Here is an 18,140-nt window from a genome sequence, read left to right on the forward strand (position 1 = left end):
TTAAAACAGCCAAGGAGGAAGTTTTTCAATGGTTGGTGGACGTGGTGAGGTGCTGTCACATTGGTCATCCTGTATACATATAATGTGGGAAATGCCTAGAAGAGAATGGCGTTCTTCCAGGAACGTGAAGGGAGACCGTAGCATACCACTTTTACTCTTCCTTTCTCCCATCCGCCCTTGGACGCCCATTGACATGAGTGACCACTGCAATATGAAACTTTTTCTAATCTTATATCAGTACTTAAAGCTCTGAGGAATTTCTGCCACTGGATGTACAGATGCAATTCATCCTGCTCCAATACAGCGACTACTCACTCCTCTAGGAGGTGAAGGGATTGTCAAGAGCCCAACCTTGGAAGGCCAGGGTATGGGAGTGAGGGCAGGCCATGTGGCAGTGGAACTCGGGGAGGTATATCTGGAGCCTATTAGTGCCCCAGGAAAAGACACCGGTCAGGGCTACACTGAGTAATGAACTCAGCTCTTATTCCTGACGTGGCATGGGTACTGGGCAAACAAAGGAAGGAAAGAAAGAAAGAAAAAAAAAACACCTTCTGACCCAAAGATACAACCCTCTGTGTATTTGCTTAGTCTCCTGCTTCTACCAAACAGATTCTTTACCTGCTGAAAGTCAGTATATTTAAACTTTCTTTTCTATCTCTATTTGGGCCCAAAATATTGAACAGGATCCCACAGTCTCTGATGGAACCTCCCTAACTCCCAATCATACTTGACCCAGTAGATTACCCTAGGACTCCCATCACGGACTCCCGCCTTGTGGTTAAAGAAAAACCTACAGCTAGTTTTATTATACTCCTTTGTAAATAATCTGTTTTTATTTTCACCTCGATGCTTGTGAGACTTTTTCTTTGTAATGAAAACTTGTCTAGTTACATGGAAAGTTAATGTTTTCAGTCTTAAGGAAAGTCTTTTTCAGCTTAAGAAAGTTCTTTTTAATTTCTTTGATAACGATGTGAACCTTAGTTTGCTTTGTTTTCTTCTTTTGGCATTATCATTATCTGTATATTGGATCATTTCGTTCTGTTTTTCAGATTTCTTTATTCTCCTCATGATTTTTGTCTTTGTGTCCTTCTGCGTTTGGGGAGAAATTTCCCAAGTCATTTTTTTTTCATTTCACTGATTTGATTTACTGTAATAACCAATCGGTTGCTCATAGGTCCATTGTGAATTCAAAACTGGTTGCCATATTTTTTCATTTCCTTGCAGCTGCTTCTTACTTATAGCTCCATGCTGTCATTTCATAGATGCAATGTCAACTTCTGTCTTGAAGACACAAATTAGGGATTATCCAACATCTCCCATTTCTTAGGAGTAGAGAAAGTTATTGAAATGCCTCAAGAATGTTCTTATATAATGAATCTTTTCATGTGGTCTGTAACTTCTTGCATCATCATTACAAAGACAAAGCAGTAACATGATTTATCTTACGTAGATTTAAATCTAGATTCCTAAAAGACCACTCTTTTATAAAACTACAGATAGATCTGTGAGTAAAACAATAAGAAGAAAAAGTAGTTTAAACAGTCAAGTTTATAATGTGAGGTTTTAATTTTAATTATTTTTATTTTCAAACTCTAAAATGTTCATTTTATAACGTTTGGAAAATTATAAAAGAAAAAATAATTGCCCATAATCCCACCACACTCTACATCTCAGTGTTTTTCCTCTGGAAGATAATCTTAACTAAAGGGCTTTTACCTTAGGGCAGCCAAAAGTCATCAATATAAAACTCAAATGAAAAAGGAAGAGTCATATTTTTGTCATGGGACAAAGTCCCAGTCACAAACTCACAGCAATGTTTTTAAGGGTACTGAGCTTTGCCAGAAATTTACTTCTGGATACCTCAGTTTCCTTGCTTCAAATGAAGAGTATCCTTCATCCATGCAGACTACAACCGCAGACTATAAATGAAAAAGGCATCTGTCAAAAGTTCTGAGAGCATAGATTGTTCTAGAAAAACAATTGTCCCGGTAGTGCTTACATGTATTGAGTATAGAGTGTTTGAAGGGATTATGGTTCAAAGACTCAACAAGAGGAAGAATTTTTTCCTAAGGGTAAATTAAGGGTTTCCTGCCAAAAACTTCGCCTAACAATTTTTATATTAATAAAAAAGAAGAACAGAGACGCTCAGATTCTGCAAAGCCAGGTAGCCCTGGGCTCCAACGGGGTTCTTCCTCCAACAAAGCCAAACCAGAATTCCCCGTCCAGCAGGGCTTGGCTCCAGTTCCCAGAGCCATTCACGTTCTGGTTCAACACTGGCTGATGAGAGCCAAACATAGATATCCTTGTTTACTTTGTAAATGGAAATTTGAAGTGAATTATTTTCAAAATGCCGGTTGACACCCAAGAGGATGTAATTAGAATAAGGGACTTTCTGGTTTGAAGATACGAAAGAAAGAAATGATCTGTCTCTTTGAAATGAAATTATTAAATAGTAAAAGAGAGAGAGGAGGTTTGGTTTTCAGTCTTCAAAGCAAAATCATGACCTGCAATTTTCTTAATTGTTTTTTGGGGGTTGGGGGAGTCTTAAAATTACTAAGGCCAAGGGAGGGATAGAAGGAGCAACCTGGGAGCTAGAGAGTGGATTCATGGGGAGGAAGAGGAGCTCAGTAGGGAGGAAGCAGTCATCTGTGTCTGGTTCATTTCCCTTCTATTTCCATCCCATTTTAACCTATGATGGATCTAGAATGCAGTTCGGGGGCTACCTGGGGTATTTCACATGTGCCTCTCCCTTCCTCGTGCCCCTTGAGGGAGGAAGTAGTGTTATTGGTTGAGAGCTGGGTACAGGTAAGAAGCCAAGTTGAAAGCCATGTCTGCTTTGCATCTTTAGATGAATTATGCCCGAATTCTGGTTTTATCCCATACAGCATATGATTTCACTGAGATTTTAGATTCCTAAAGTCTCTACTAATTAAAGCCATTTTGCCTTGGGACTTTTCGCTCTTAATTCTAAAATAGCCCTGAGAATTTCCTGGTAATTTCTAATTTTTTTATGGTCTCCATAAGGATTTCTTAACCCTCGACTCATTCATTCATATTCTCTCTCTCTCTCTCTCTCTCTCTCTCTCTCTCTCTCTCTCTCTCACACACACACACACACACACACACACACACACACACACACACCCGCTGAGGTGACAAGGTGATGTATTAGAAAGAGCAAGATCTTTAGAGACAGGCAACCATGAGCTCTGGCTTCGGTTCTGCCAGTTACTAACTTAGCAGCACTGACAGCCTCACCTCCCTGGGCTTCACTTCCACCTGTAAGACAGGGGGAGCACTGGCTACCTCACAGGATTTTTGTGAGGATTAAGTGGAATTCTCTATATACTGGTCAAGTGCTAGGCACAGTGCTTGCAGTTAGTAGACAATTTATTAATAGTAACTATTATTCATAATAATAATAATCAGCAGCAGCAGCAGCAGAGTTCAGAAACTCAGAAAATCCACATTGGGTTAAAAGCTCTTAAGTTCTTTAGATAGAATATGAACCTAGCCAAGTATATCTATGTTCGTGTTACCTGATTATCTCCTCCCTGTAGGACTAGTAAAAAGTACCAAAGGTGATGCAAATGCCGCCTTTGCCTTCAAACTAAGCACATGCAGGATGAACCCCATTGCGGTCAGATACCACTGGTGACTTTCTCTCTAAATGTGTATCTATTTCCCCATCACACGCACAGCTGTGTCCCTAATAACCATACCTTTGTAGGAGAGGAGAAAATATGTTGTCTGCTTCTTTACCAATACCTTTCTTTCAATATGGTTCCCTACCATCCTATACCCCTTGGGTTTTATCCAAGGAGAAATGACCAGAGGGAATTAAATTAACTCAGATGTGGCTTTTTGTTTAATGCTGCAAAAGCAATTCAAGAGTCTGTTTGAGCACTGCTGTGAGCCAGAAGCCCCCAGTCTCTTGGGCATGAGTGCCATGTAGCCCAGAGGTTGGGGGCTCTCCAGGCCAGACTTTGTGGGAACCACCCTACTTGCAGCTACTCCTCAATTAACCATCATCCATAGACGTATAGAAATCTCTTTGTCATCTGTTTATGTTTTGCAGCCGCTGCTCCCTTGTGGGAATAAGTTCCATATGTACAGTTCCCCACTCCTCCCCCACATAAAGCAATACTTCCTGTTTCTCCTAAAAGTGCCCCTTTCTGATGACCAGAAGCTGCCTAACAAGTGTTCCCCTTCCTCTGCCACATAATTTGTAGATTTTGATTACATGCCTTCCCATCATTTGTCTTCCTAGACTTGAATAGCATCCTGATTTTCTACAGCTCTTTATTCTCTTAAAATCAGAGAGAACTGAGATAAGATTCCAATTCTAGTACTTTCTAGCTACGTGTCTGTTGGCAAGGTTATCCAAACTGTAGTTTTGTTTTCTCATCTGAAAAATAGAGACTGGTAATGCTTGCCCCATAGGTTGGTTAGAGGTTTAATGTATTAGTACAGTATTCATGCCTGTAAGTGGAGGTAGAGGGGCCTAAAGCCAGTTTAAGATCAGGGTAAGGTTAGGGTCAAATAGGATCATAATTAGCCAGTGTTTGAAAAGATTGCTGAAGAAATTAGTTACTCTGTGTTCAGGGATCAGGTTATAGAAAAAAATATGTATTTTATAAGTATAGGAGTTACTCAGGAAATTGAGAATCTTGGGCTGAAGAATGGTAGTAACAAAAATGGCACTACCCTCCCCACCCCCATCAGGTGGGTGGCAGGAGGAATTGCAGCACTGCGAGTTACTTTTCTCTTTCATTGCTTAACTAAAATGAATGTCCCTTCTGTCTTAAATGTTGGTGCTGTGAAGCCAAACCATTGTCAAATTGCTTTATATCTATTCTTTTTTAAGTACTCACTGTTCTTGATTTTAAGAGGGTATGAGTTGAGTGATTATAGTTATCTCATTCTACCACTGCACACATCTCCAAAACAGTGAAATCGAGTTCTCCTTGTTGGTCGGTAGTCCTTGAGACTGAGACGAGTTTCCCTCTCCTGCTATAAATGTAACTGGCATGATTTTTCTGCACTCTGCTGACTTCCACTGGTCATTTGAAAACTGCCCCCCTTGCTCTCTGCCCTCTCACACAGCCTCGGGAAATGCCCTTATTGATTAGCTTTCTTGACAGGCATTCCCCTCTGTGCTAAAGGTCAGTATGTTGCCACACTTGGTACTGACAATGCTCTTCCTCTTTGGGATCATTTGTAAAGCTTCTCAGAGTTCTTATTGACAACCCTCCTCCCCCAAATGCCCGGGGACCAGGGTGCCTGCTCCCCAGTTACTATCTGGAGAGGATCCTGTACCATTGGCTTAGCACTTCCACCACCCCGGGTGGTAGCCCCTCTCTGCCAGCCTTTTCTTCACACGCTGGCCAGCTGTGAAGGTTTGTGTGTTGTCTCCTGTGAGCTTGGAGTTCCATCCCTGTAGAATGGGCCACTGGTGGCCTGAAGTGAGCCTTCCCCGTCCCAGAACTGAGCCTAGAACTGTGTGTGATTCTAGCCTGGCCCTGCGCTAGAATGGAGGCCTTGGTACCTGGGAGCTTCAAAGAGTAGATGTCAGCTGTGTACACTCCCCTACTGTCACCAGGGGTTGCTTGCTGACTCCCATCTTTGTTAAGTTAATCTACTGCCTTTTCTCCTAGACATTCCAGAAACCTTCATTGGCTTTGCCTTTGTAGTGTCTAAGAGAGAAATTATTTAGTCCAAGGTCAAAACCCTTGGCTGAGAGTTCCTACTACAAAGCCAGGCGTCGTTATTAAATTGTCAGAAAATTATGAGAAAGTTAGTCATGACATTTGAGGAAGTAATGAAATGGCTATAAATGATGTAAGCTTCCTAACGGACTAACATGTTTGCAACTTCTGACATCTAGAGAAGAGAGTGAGGAGCCGCGGCCTCAGCTGGCCGCCATCCACCAGCCCAGCAGAAAGTCCAATTAGGGCTGCTTTGAAAAGGAGGTGGCTGTACTTGGTGGTGTGGATGCAGTTCCCTGGGGAGCAAGGCTATCAGAAGGAGCTGTCCAGATGGCTGCCTCCCCAGCCCTTCTGAACTGCAGAGACCCCTCCTATGAATTGATTCCATGGTTTCCCTGCCCTTTGATTGCTATTCCAGGCCCTTTTTCCCATGAGTGAAGCTGGGCCCCAGCCCTATTAGTGGGTCCGTGGTCTCTGGCCATAGATTTTCACAGCTTCCCCAGAAAACAGTGGTGTCTACAAAACATGCATTTGGTTAACATGTTCGAGGCCTCTTGTAAATTTCAAAACAACAGGAACTGAGCAGCTTTGAAAAACTCTCGCTGCCGATGGGCTCAGTATGAGGACTTTTCTGAAAACCGGAACATTTGAGTTTCCAATACGCCCCGAGTGCTAATCAGACTTGGTGCCTGGAGCAGCCGAGTGCAGGGGCCAGAGCCCTGGGGAATGGGGCCAGCTCTTCCCTCTGTCTGGACTTCCTGGGGGCCTCCTTGGAGTTTCCCCATTGACTTTCACTGCCTTCCTTTTCTAAGTCAGGGTTTTTCCCCTTTGAGGTGTCTAGGCTTTTCCTTGCTTCACTTGATATTTCCTGGAGTTTTGAGAAAGAAAAATTAAGAAGGAGAGAGGAAAAGAGTGGAGGAAGGTAGGGAAAATATAGGGAGAGGGAGGAAAAAAGAGACAGAGAGGCTGAAAGAGTCATTCTCTGGGAAGATGCTGGGAATCTGGGGATTTCCTTGTAAAGGTCATTGTTACCTAAGTTACTGAGCAAATCCTCAGTGACCACCTACCCTGCCTGGATTCATGAGACACTGTAAGGACAGCACCTGGCACTCAAAGTGATAATTCCTCTCCTCCCCTCCTCAACTTCCCCAGAGTCTCATTCCTCCTAGACTTCCTGAAGCTTCTGGGAACATCAGTAGGATGGCTTTGTCTGCCTGGCCTGACCATGCTGCAGTGTGCATTTCCTCTGCCTATTCTGGTGGTATCTGAGACAAACCCCTTTAAAAGCCCCAAAACAAGAACAGTCACTCCCCCTCATGGTGACGTGGTCTGCACTTTGCACAGAGCTTTTAGGTGCATTAGTCCACGAGGCTATCCATGAGCGCCCCGATGCCACCCCTTGTCTCACCCTGAGGCAGCAGTCAGAGCAGAGGCCAGAATGTGGCTCACTCTTGGAACTGCTGTCGGTCCTCTCCTCCCTGTCCACATCCCCCAAAGCTGCAGAATGTGCTGTTGGAAACAGGACCCGCCCTTCACATCACACACATTAAACTTCTCCGGGTTAGAGGCCAGGACCGCACCCTTTGCGGAGTCTTGAACTAAACGCTCACTTTTAAGATGTTTGTGGTTATAGCAGGGAAGAGAAAGACATGTAGCAGAATAGGACCAGTTAAGTTGCCATGAGTGTGCGTTGTGTACTTACACATTTCTAGGTGGTAGATTAGAGATGAAATGTATCCTCTAAGATGTTGGGTGTTTTTGTTTTTTTATTCCACATTGCCATTTACAAAAGGTTTTCTACAGCGATTCCTTTGTAATCAGGAAAAAGATTTTAAAAATCAAGTGAGCATGCTCATCGGCTAGCATCGAGCTCCCTCGGTCCCTCAGCACCTTTGGTTGCGTCAGACAGATGAGGCTGTAGAGGACTAGGAGCTCCCGTCCTCGCCTGGTCTATGACTGCAGAGAGCAAAATCAGCACGTTAGCTGCTGTCGCTGTGATGGTGGCGTGGAGTGTCCTCGTCCGCTGGCCTCTTTGGCTTCTTAGTGAGCTGTGTGAAGGACAGAGACGGCTTCCATTGGCGGATGCTTCTGCATTGTCTTTGGGAGATGACGAAGGGTGTCATTCACCACAGCACATGAAGTCCCCTTCCGAAGCAGCCACAGAAGAGATAGTTGCTCTCTGACCATAGACTTGGGCAAAGCTGAGCCCGTCCTGCCCATGCAATATGGATACGTTTCTATCTAATGCGCTGTATGCGTCCTTGCTTAGACTGTGAGGGGCCACAGCGCTGGATCCACCACTCAGCTTCGGCACACGCATGTGATTTTCTGATGCTTGTCTTTGTGCATGGCCTGATACCTACCTTTATTTTCCTTTGCCCATTTATCTTCATTCCTTTCTCACTACCTGTGTCTGTCTCTGTTTCTTCCTCTCTTCCCCCTTCCTCCCCCTTCTCTGCCTCTTTCTCTGTCTCTCTCCCTCTGTTATCTCTGTGTCTATCTCCCTCCTTCCCTCCTTCCTTCCTTTTTCCCTTCCTGTGTGCGTCTCTCCTCTCTGTCTTCCTCTCTCCCTCCCCCTCTCATACACGCATGCATGCACACACACATGCACACACTCATACACCTTTCCCATCTGCATCCTCTTTTTATGGTAGCATTTTTATAAAGCCTCCTCAAATCATTAATGAGAAGAGGCAAAATATCCATCTATATATATAAGAAGCTAATATGCAAAGTGTCCCCATGGGAGTTCGACCCGGAGACCGTGAGTTCTACAGCTTGCTATTACATGTGCTGACCACCAGGGGACGGCGCGGAATGAAGAAAGGCGCCTGTCGGCAGCCGGAAGCCAGGGAAGGGAGGCCCCGGCCAGCAGCCAGAAGGCCCCAATTGGCCCTGATCGCCCAGGCCTAGGGACCCTACCTGTGCACGAATTACGTGCACCGGGCCTCTAGTAAATACATAAGACAATGACAATGAGCCTTCTCCTCACCAGTTTGGAGAGCAGTTTGGATCCAGAAGTTTTCTTTCAGTATATTCTATTGAGCTGACACTTGACCACAAAAGAACTTGAGCAGGTTCAGGCTTTCGTGCTACAGGAGTTTGAATTGCTGGAAGATGATCAGCTCCTAAAAGGATGCCTTTAGGAACCCCTGTCATTTTTGTCTCTAAGAGGCCTTTGTCTCCACCTTTTTTTTTTGTTTTTTGTTACTGTTGTTTCCTGTGTAACACAAGCCTGTGTCTCAAACAATAATGAATTTCCCGGAGGGCAAACGGTACTGTATATGAAATCTATCTCAAACCTGACTTTTAAAAAAGCATCTGGAGAGCATGCCTCACAGATTCCTGGGCCCCGCCCGAAGATCCCAATTCAGTAGGTCTGGTGTGGGGCTCAGGAACTTGGCTTCCTAACAAGCTTCGGAAGGTGAAGCTGCTGGTCGACAGAGCCCACTTTGAAGAGTCCAGCTCCAAGTCCTGGCAAGGGACTCCCTCCAGCCACACGGAGGTGGTTGTCTAAATGGCCTTTTGTAGAGCTTATCAAAAGCCTTTTTTAAGGTCTAAATCGAATCAGATTCGCTAGTCTCCAGCCCCTTCATCTTGCCACGTTCACTCCATGACAAGCTTAGTAAGCACAGAGGAGCCAGTTATGTGATTTACGGCAGACCTTTCCAGTGTCTACTCTCAGCGAGTGCCCAGCCTTTTACCAACCACCCAAGGCTGGGACTTGCAGGTAACTGATCGGCCAAGGCAGTTGGCCCTCGTGTCCTGCAGGCTGCTGCTGGACAGGGATGTGCTGCTGCCAGGAGGAGCAAGGCCGGACGGCAGCCCTGGGTGGACATCTCCACCTGGCTCTGGGCTTCCTGTTTTGTCTTCACATGTGAAAGTAGCTATCCTTAAGGGCTAAAGGGGACATTTGGACTTTTAGTGACACTATACTGAATTTATGGAGGGAGAGGGAGATTATGTACTAGAGTGGGGGGGGGGGGTCTTATCACATATAGGACTTCATTAGCATCTTGGGTTGTCAGCGATGGTAACAGCAACACTAACAGGTGAGTGATGTGTAACAGGCATTTGAGTATAGTATGGGTCAAGCTTTGTCTCATTCAGCCTCAGAGCCACCCATAAGGCAGGTGGAGTCCCTATCTTGTAGAGTCCCAAGCAGGCTGAAAAGATCAAGTACTTCCGCCAGGTGGCAGAGCCAGGATTCAAACCTGTGCCTCTCTTTCTCCAAAGCCCATGCTCATAACCACTAAGTCTCTCTCACCTTCTGCATCAAGGATTCTGTTGTAGTTTGAGCCTCTGCTTTTTCCACTGGAATTGTGAGATTTCCAAAATTGATACTTCTAGAAGCCATTCATGAATAGAAAGGCAGCAATGTGAGGTTGATACTCAGTGGTGGTCTAGAATCCCACGATATGAAATGATTTGCCTTTTCTCAAAGAACTAGAGCTCCAAGAACATTTTTTCCAAAAAATGAGCAGGAAAACCCACTCCCCAAGTACCCAGAACACAAGCATAAGAGGACCTTTTGAAAGAAGCAACAGAAACCATCTACCATGTCATCTTGAAATAACTACCTGTCTCACTGGTTATGTGGACAAAACGAGGCTATTGGAGTCTAATTTGATAAATCCAAAGTGATGCCCTTTGGGCTGGTCCATTGATATGTTCATGTATTTTTCTTTTTTTTTTTTTTTTATTAAATCTTTATTGTTCAGATTATTACATTTGTTCCTCTTTTTTTTTTCCCCCCCATAACTCCCCTCCTCCCAGTTCCCGCCCCACCCTCCGCCCTCACTCCCCACCCACTGTCCTCATCCATAGGTGCACAATTTTTGTCCAGTCTCTTCCCGCATCTCCCACACCCCTTTCCCCCCCAAGAATAGTCAGTCCATTCCCTTTCTATGTCCCTGATTCTATTATAATCAACAGTTCATTCTGTTCATCAGATTATTTATTCACTTGATTCTTAGATTCACTTGTTGATAGATGCATATTTGTTGTTCATAATTTGTATCTTTACCTTTTTCTTCCTCTTCCTCTTCTTAAAGGATACCTTTCAGCATTTCATATAATCCTGGTTTGGTGGTGATGAACTCCTTTAGCTTTTCCTTATCTGTGAAGCTCTTTATCTGACCTTCAATTCTGAATGATAGCTTTGCTGGATAAAGTAATCTTGGTTGTAATTTCTTGGTATTCATCACTTTGAATATTTCTTGCCACTCCCTTCTGGCCTGCAAAGTTTCTGTTGAGAAATCAGCTGACAGTCGTATGGGTATTCCCTTGTAGGTAACTGAGTTACTTTCTCTTGCTGTTTTTAAGATTCTCTCTTTATCTTTTGCTCTTGGCATTTTAATTATGATGTGTCTTGGTGTGGTCCTCTTTGGATTCCTTTTGTTTGGGGTTCTCCGCGCTTCTTGGACCTGTAAGTCCATTTCTTTCACCAGGTGGGGGAAGTTTTCTGTCATTATTTCTTCAAATAGGTTTTCAATATCTTGCTCTCTCTCATCTTCTGGCACCCCTATAATTCTGATGTTGGTACGCTTGAAGCTGTCCCAGAGGCTCCTTACACTATCCTCGCATTTTTGGATTCTTTTTTCATTTTGCTTTTCCCGTTGGATGTTTTTTGCTTCCTCGCAATTCAAATCATTGACTTGATTCTTGCGCTCCTCTGGTCTGCTGTCGGGCGTCTGTTTAATATTCGTTATTTCAGACCGTGTGTGCTTAATTTCTAGTTGGTTCCCCAATGTAAGATCGAGGGTCTTATTAGTTTTCGTGTAGATCTCATTAAGTCTATCGGCAGCTTCTAAACAGTTCTTGAGAGACCTTAAAAGTGTGGTTCTGAACTCTATTTCTTCCATTGACAATTTTGTCCTGTTTCTTTGTCTCCGCATTTTGTTATGCTTCTTTGGTGCACCCCCTCTGTTCATGTATTTTTCCTTACAGTGCCCCTGGCTGGCTATTTTTATTCCTTCCTGAAAGCCAAGGAAGGAAAACCCTGAAAGGTTTGGTAATGCCCCTGGCTCTTTAAGTCTTTTCTTTTTTTAATTGATTTCAGAGAGGAAGGGAGAGGGATAGAGAGATAGAAACATCAGTGAAAGAGAATCATTGATTGGCTGCCTCCCACACGCACCCCCACTGAGGGGGATGGAGCTCGAAACCCAGGCATGTGCCCTTGGCCGGAATCAAACCTGGGACCCTTCAGTCCGCAGGCCAACACTCTATCCACTGAGCCAAACCAGCTAGGGCTGCCCCTGGCCCTTGAGAGTTATGCGTGTCAGGGCTGTGAGTAGGACCGGTCTTTCCCCAGACTCTGTTCTCTTTCCCTCCCCGCCCCCCTCAAAGCTTTCCCATTACTGTCTGTGCTGCTCCCAGGTGGACTTCTGTGCCTAAGTCATCTTCATGGCATAATCACCCATGCCCACCACCCGAGAAGCCCTGCTACCATTTGCATGTATATCCTTTCTAGCCTTTATGTTTGTTTCAGCACAATCATACTATACATACCATCTTGAAAATGCACCTAATTTCCAATAATGTATCATGAACATCTTTTCATATCAGTAATGCAAAAGCATCGGTTTAATGGTTATCTAGTACTCTTTTGTACCTCTCTTCTGGTTTCTTGTGTTCAAAACAAATTTTTATGAAGGCTATCTTTAAAATTTGGTCACTGTTGCCCGGCCAGTGTGACTCAGTAATTGAGCATTGACCTATGAACCAGGAGGTCATGGTTGGATTCCTGGTCAGGGCACATGCCTGCGTTGCAGGCTTGATCCCTAGTAGGGGTCATGCAGGAGGCAGCCAATCAATGATTCTCTCTCAGCACTGATATTTCTATCTCTCCCTCTTTCTTCCTCCCTGAAATCAATATTTTTAATTGTAAAAATAAAATTTAAAATGGTCACTGTCACTTTGCAAAGCAAAATTAGGGTAGTAGGCTTTAAATAGTAAAATGGCTCTGGTGTCTCTGACTCACACAGAATCTGGTGGGGAGGTTGTTTTCTTTTCTACAAAAGTAAATAAATAAAGCCCTGCTGGCAAGCACACGATGTAGAAGGCACTAGCCCTGGACTGGCTGGGAGAGAAGTGAGAGCTGTGGAGGGGATGCCGGTACAGACCAGAAATCCCAGCCGGCCCCTCCTACCAGTGGGACCAGCAGGTATGTCTTCCTGTACTCTGGATCTGAGCCAAATGTCTTTTCTCTCCCCAGCAAATCCACCTATGGCCGCAGCTGTCGTGTCCTACTTTAATGATTGCCCGGATTCCCACAGTCAGTTCTGCTTCCATGGAACCTGCAGGTTTTTGGTGCAGGAGGACAAGCCAGCATGTGTGTAAGTGTCCCCTGGTGTCCTGGGATTCTGGGGCGGGGGGCAGCCCGGCAAACAATTCAAAGAACATTTCCCTCCACGAGACTCCTGAAGCCTGACATGTTGGCGGGTCAAAACCCAGCTGGTGTAAAAGCCCAGTCCAGAGTTACTGAGGCAGAACCTCCTGGGAGCCGGGAGCCTGGTAATCTGCATTTTAACAAGCATCTTAAATAACTGCTACTCAGTTCAACAAAGTCTGAAAATTCCTGGGTTCAAGTTTAATTCACAACTTAGAAATGGATGGCAAGGCACTGGGTTGGATCTTTAGAGTAGCCAGAGTCTCTAAGATGAGGTCTCTGCCCTGTAGCATCTTTACATGCAGCTAATAAAATAAGCAGAAGCACATGCAAAGGGTTAGTGCATATAAGTGGCAACAGAACAAGGAAGAGCCTGGAAATAAAGACACACGCCAGGGCACGGCGGTTTCCACACTAGGCTAGCCCCCTGCAGCGGCTTCGGAAAGAATACCTGAGCCCCTCCCCAACCTCCTGAATCAGAATCTGTAGGAATGCGACCCGGGAGTCACATTAGTTAAGAGCCACCAGCCATGGTCAGCCGGACTGGGGAAGAAAGGCTCTGAGGAAAGCTTCCCAGAGCAGGTTTGGGGCTGTGCTGGTGGGGAGAACAGAGGTTACTCCAGGCTTGAGTGTCAGGGACCTGCTTTAACAGGTCAGAGCAGCTACAGCAGGGAGGAGATGAGGCTGAAGACAAAGAGGAGGCCAGGGCCTGTTGGAAATGAGCCTTTATTCTGTAGGCAGTGAGAGCCGTCGGTTTTGGAAAGGGATATTTTTAGAAAATTGATCTGTCCATACTAGAAAACTGTTAGGTGGCCTTACGCCCAACATGGGCACTATTGATATTTGGGGCTGGCTAATCCTTTGTTGCAGGGGCATTGAAGGATGTTAGCAACATCCCTGGCCTCTACCGACCAGATGCCAGCCAGTAGCACCACCACTTCACAGTCATGACAATCAAAAATGTCTCCAGATATTGCCAAATGTCCCGATGCGGACGGCAAAACCACCCTTTCCCCCCTTAAGAACCACCCATATGGGTAACTTCACCCATATGAAGTTACCATTCTAAAGGTTGAAAATGGTTGAAAGTCAGCAAATTCAACGTAATAGTTCCAGTAAATAATACTAAATGTTAATAAAAGCTAGCATTTGTTGAGCTTTTGTTCATGCCAATCACCATTCTAAGCACAATCTATGTGTTAACTCATGCAATCCTCATAATGATCTCGTGACGTAAGCACAGTCAGGCTGAGTCCATAACCATGGTGCTTAAGGGGGTCAGATGTGCCCCAGACTCCTTCGCCCTCATTAGGGAAGCCCCGCTCACCTTACTTGACCCCCTGGAGTGAAGAGAGGCCCCAGTTTTGAGTGTTGTGTGACAGTGACAGTGTTGTGTCGCTGTGGTCATGTTGATTAGTTGAAGAGAATAAAGGGAGTAAGATTTTTAAAAAAAAAAAAGAAAAGAAAAGAAAAGAAACATCAAATGCATTAGCCAGGAGAGCTGTGGCAGTAAGTGGCGGTTGGTAGGGCTTTCTGCTTCCTGAGGTGTGGCTGTGTGAACTGAGCAGGCCTCTTGGGGAGAGGCACACTGGCCACCTTCCTCCTGGAGGAAGGACTGTGTGAGGCTCCCAGGTCATGTCTACAGAGCTAGGAGCCCTTCCCACCCCATAAATACAAAGCACAATGATGGTAATAGTCACAGTCATTATTCATTATTATCATTCTCATTAAGGTACACAGAGGGGCCCCTGGGGGACTGATGGGGTTGTTTTTGTTAGCAGCCTGGTCATTGTGGAAAAACACTGGCCCTGGAGGAAGTGTTGCCTCTTGGCCCAGATATCAGGAAAGCTCCCAGGACAGCAGGTAGAAGGCATTCTCCCCTCCAGGTACCCAGTGCAGGACCTCAGGAGGCTGCCCCTGGCTGTGCATTGAGAAGATCATCTTCAGAAAGAGAGGGCAAGTCTTTGCTGAGCTCTGATCAATTGTGTCCAAAGCTCAGTTTTTTCCTTCCCACTAGATAGGGGGGCGGGGGGCTGGTGTAAACTTTCTGAGAGCTGGCAGGCTGCAGCGTGGGTCAGCAGTTAAGCCAAAGCGATAACCTCATGTGTAGCTAAGACCCCTAGCGCTGGAGGAAGCCTTCTCTTGTTCTCCTCAGTCTGGATCCCAAGCCCTGCTCTTGGCCCAGGGAGATACTTGTCCCTCACATTTACACACCATTACATTGCTCTCTCTTCTCCATTCACATTATAAATATTACTATGTAGTAATCTCTCAATAAAGGCCATAGCTAGTGCCAGGCATGGCCACAGTACACCACATACAGTGGCTCATGGAGTCCTGACAGCTTCCCTTTCAAGTAGGGATTCTGGCTTTTATTTTATAAATGAGAAAATCGAGCCAGCCCAGGGATTTTAAGCAACTTGCCCAGAGTCCCAGGGCTGGTAAATGGTAGAGCTGGGAACCAGGTGGTCAATTCCAACCCGAAACCCATGTTTTCAGCCACTGCCCGGGAGGGCAGGCTGCCTCAGCCTCACAAAGTTCACCTGAGATCACGGAGCTCTTTGGTTTCCAGGAAAGGTGTTGGCACCTTCTCCCTGCAGGTAAACCTTCCTCCAGAGGAAGGCCGGAGTCACTTCCAAGCTGGTTGCCGTGATCACAGGCTCCTAAGGAGTCCTTCCTGTGGGCCCAGTGTGGGGTCTATGGAAACAGCCAAGACAGTTTTGCAGTTTGGGAAAGCTGGCCTTCTGTGGGGAGGCACAGCCGTGCAAGCAATAACCAGTTTCCCCACTGGATCTTGGTGGCACTCAGCCCACAGACATGGTTTATGTGGCAGTAAATGACAACCAACGTTGTTCTTTGGTGGTTTTACTTAGTTGTCAGCATTTTGGAAGTCAGGTTTTACATCTCCATGCACAGGCTCAGCTTCTCTAAGTAAACACAGGGCTTGCCCTCTCCAGCTCTCCAGTCTCCACTTCTGTGCAACAGTTGCTTGTAAGCTCGGTGAGGACAGGACCACACCTTATACCTGTTGTATTTATAGTACCTAGAAGATGTTCTCATTAATCAATTCCCACTAGACCAGAATCTCAGCCCATACAGAGAAAGCAGAACATTCTGTCCCTGATCCTACGATCTGCCCCAGCTTTGGGGCGCTGACAAACACATTCTGGTCAATAAAACTGACTTACCTGAAGTAAGGCCTCATCTTTCATGGCCTTATAAAGAAAACCCACAGCGACCCAAGATCATGGTCTCAAAAGAGGGAGCTCTTTCTATAGTACTGTCATCTTTAAGCTTTGGATTCCATAAGACCAATAAACAGTCTTTAGGTTTCCAGAGAATCTCAAATGACACCTCACACTAAACTATGAGGTCAAACAAAGAAGTTCAAACAACTCATCAGAGATAGCCAAAGGTAGTGAAAGTTGGCCTTAAACATTTATGCTTCAGATGAACCCTAAATTTCTATTGTATGTCTCCCTTTAATAAAACTCTGCTGATACCCAACCACATCAGGAAACAAGTGGGAAAAGAATTCCCAAGACAGTAAAGCCATAGAAATGCGAGCTCAGGACTCGCACATTATTTTCCCTGAGGCAGATTCCATACTCTTGGTCTGCTGCCTGCAGAAGCTTTCAAACAAAGGAAAACAGTTGAAGGAAGCCACCCAAGCGACACATTTTAAGGGTTCTCGTGTCAGCAGCCAGTGGCAACTAGTTTGAAGGTTAAAGTTTCTCACCTGTTCAAAACAGCTCCTCCTTCCTCCGTGACTGAATTCCCTGACAGCTTTCCCACAGCAAAGTGTGAAAACAAAGTCCTGTCGGCCAAGGAAAACATTCCATATGACCCGGCCACAGCACATTCCGGTGGGACCTGAACAGAGTCAAACACCAGAGAAATGTGATTGCCCCGTGTGACCAGGAACACACCTCCCAAGAGACCAGGGTTGAGAGGGTTACTTGGTGCTTGAGCCACTTTATGTAGATCAGTTCTCACTTCAACAGCCAGCAGGTGGTGGGCCCCTGGGTTAAGAAGTTATGACATCACTACCATCCACATGTCTGGAGAAAGTGTATGTCCTCATTCTCTGTCTACTCCGCCAGAAGCAGATACTGAGGGTCACACCCCAGGTGGGATAGCACAGCAGTTAAAGGCACAGATTTGAAGGTCAGACAGACCTGAGTCTCAAGTGACTTACCCCCATTAAGCCTCAGTTTCTTTGTGTATAAAATGGGGACATTAGCACTTCACAGGATTGTGATGAGGACCCAGTGGCCATAATGCAGATAGAGCTATTGCTGTTCAATACAAGAGACATTAACAAAACAGCCAAGGCTATTTAAAGTGATTTGTTTCTCAGTCTCTCTAGCCACGTTTCCCTTTAAAATATTTTTATTGATTTCAAGAGGAAGGGAGAAGGAGAGATAGAAACATCAATGATGAGAGAGAATCACTCATTGGCTGCCCTCTGCACACCCCCTTCTGAGGATTGAGCCTGTAACCCAGGCATGCACCCTTAACCAGAATGAAACCTGGGACCCTTCAGTCTGCAGGCTGATGCTCTATCCACTGAGCCAAACTGACTAGGGCTCAAGCCACATTTCAAGCACCCAATACCTCTAGAGGCTGATGTGCTAGACATCATAGATAGAGACTGTTGCCATCATCTCAGAAAGTTCTATGACACAGCGCTGGAGAACATTCAAGCCCAGTTCCCAGCAGAGCATAAGAGCAGTTGGCAACAGGACTAACTCCATTGTGATCAGGTTAGTGTTGCCATTACCACAGCCAAAGGACATTGAAAGATTCTGCTGAAAGAAGCAGTGAAAATCAGGTAGACCATGGCACCAGGTCTGTCCCATGAGGCCTGTAAATCAGAGCTGCAAAGGAAGTCTTTACTCCATCCAGCCCATTCCTCCCAAGCCCCAGAAGCAGAGAGGCTATAGGACTTGGCAAATCCAGTTCTAAAGAGGCCAAGAATGGGTGAGGCCAATACAGATGTCCTTGGGCTCAGGGGCCTCACTCCCACCCCTGCCCTGTGG

At 45.4% G+C, this 18,140-nt stretch overlaps 1 protein-coding gene across 7 annotated transcripts in view; it reads left to right on the top strand.

Annotated features, from left to right (window-relative positions):
* TGFA (transforming growth factor alpha) overlaps window positions 1–18,140 on the top strand; it is a 95,513-nt gene that overhangs the window by 63,117 nt on the left and 14,256 nt on the right. For all 7 annotated transcript variants that reach the window (XR_009447921.1, XM_059659504.1, XM_059659503.1 and 4 more), the window contains one exon: window positions 12,925–13,045. Coding sequence is in view for 6 of the 7 variants with exons in the window: in XM_059659504.1 (XP_059515487.1) it covers window positions 12,925–13,045 (121 nt within the window). In the remaining variant the exon portion in view is untranslated. The remainder of the gene's footprint in view (window positions 1–12,924; window positions 13,046–18,140) is intronic.

This window comes from Myotis daubentonii, chromosome 12 (assembly GCF_963259705.1).
Source record: "Myotis daubentonii chromosome 12, mMyoDau2.1, whole genome shotgun sequence".
In the NCBI taxonomy this organism is placed as follows: Eukaryota; Metazoa; Chordata; class Mammalia; order Chiroptera; family Vespertilionidae; genus Myotis; species Myotis daubentonii.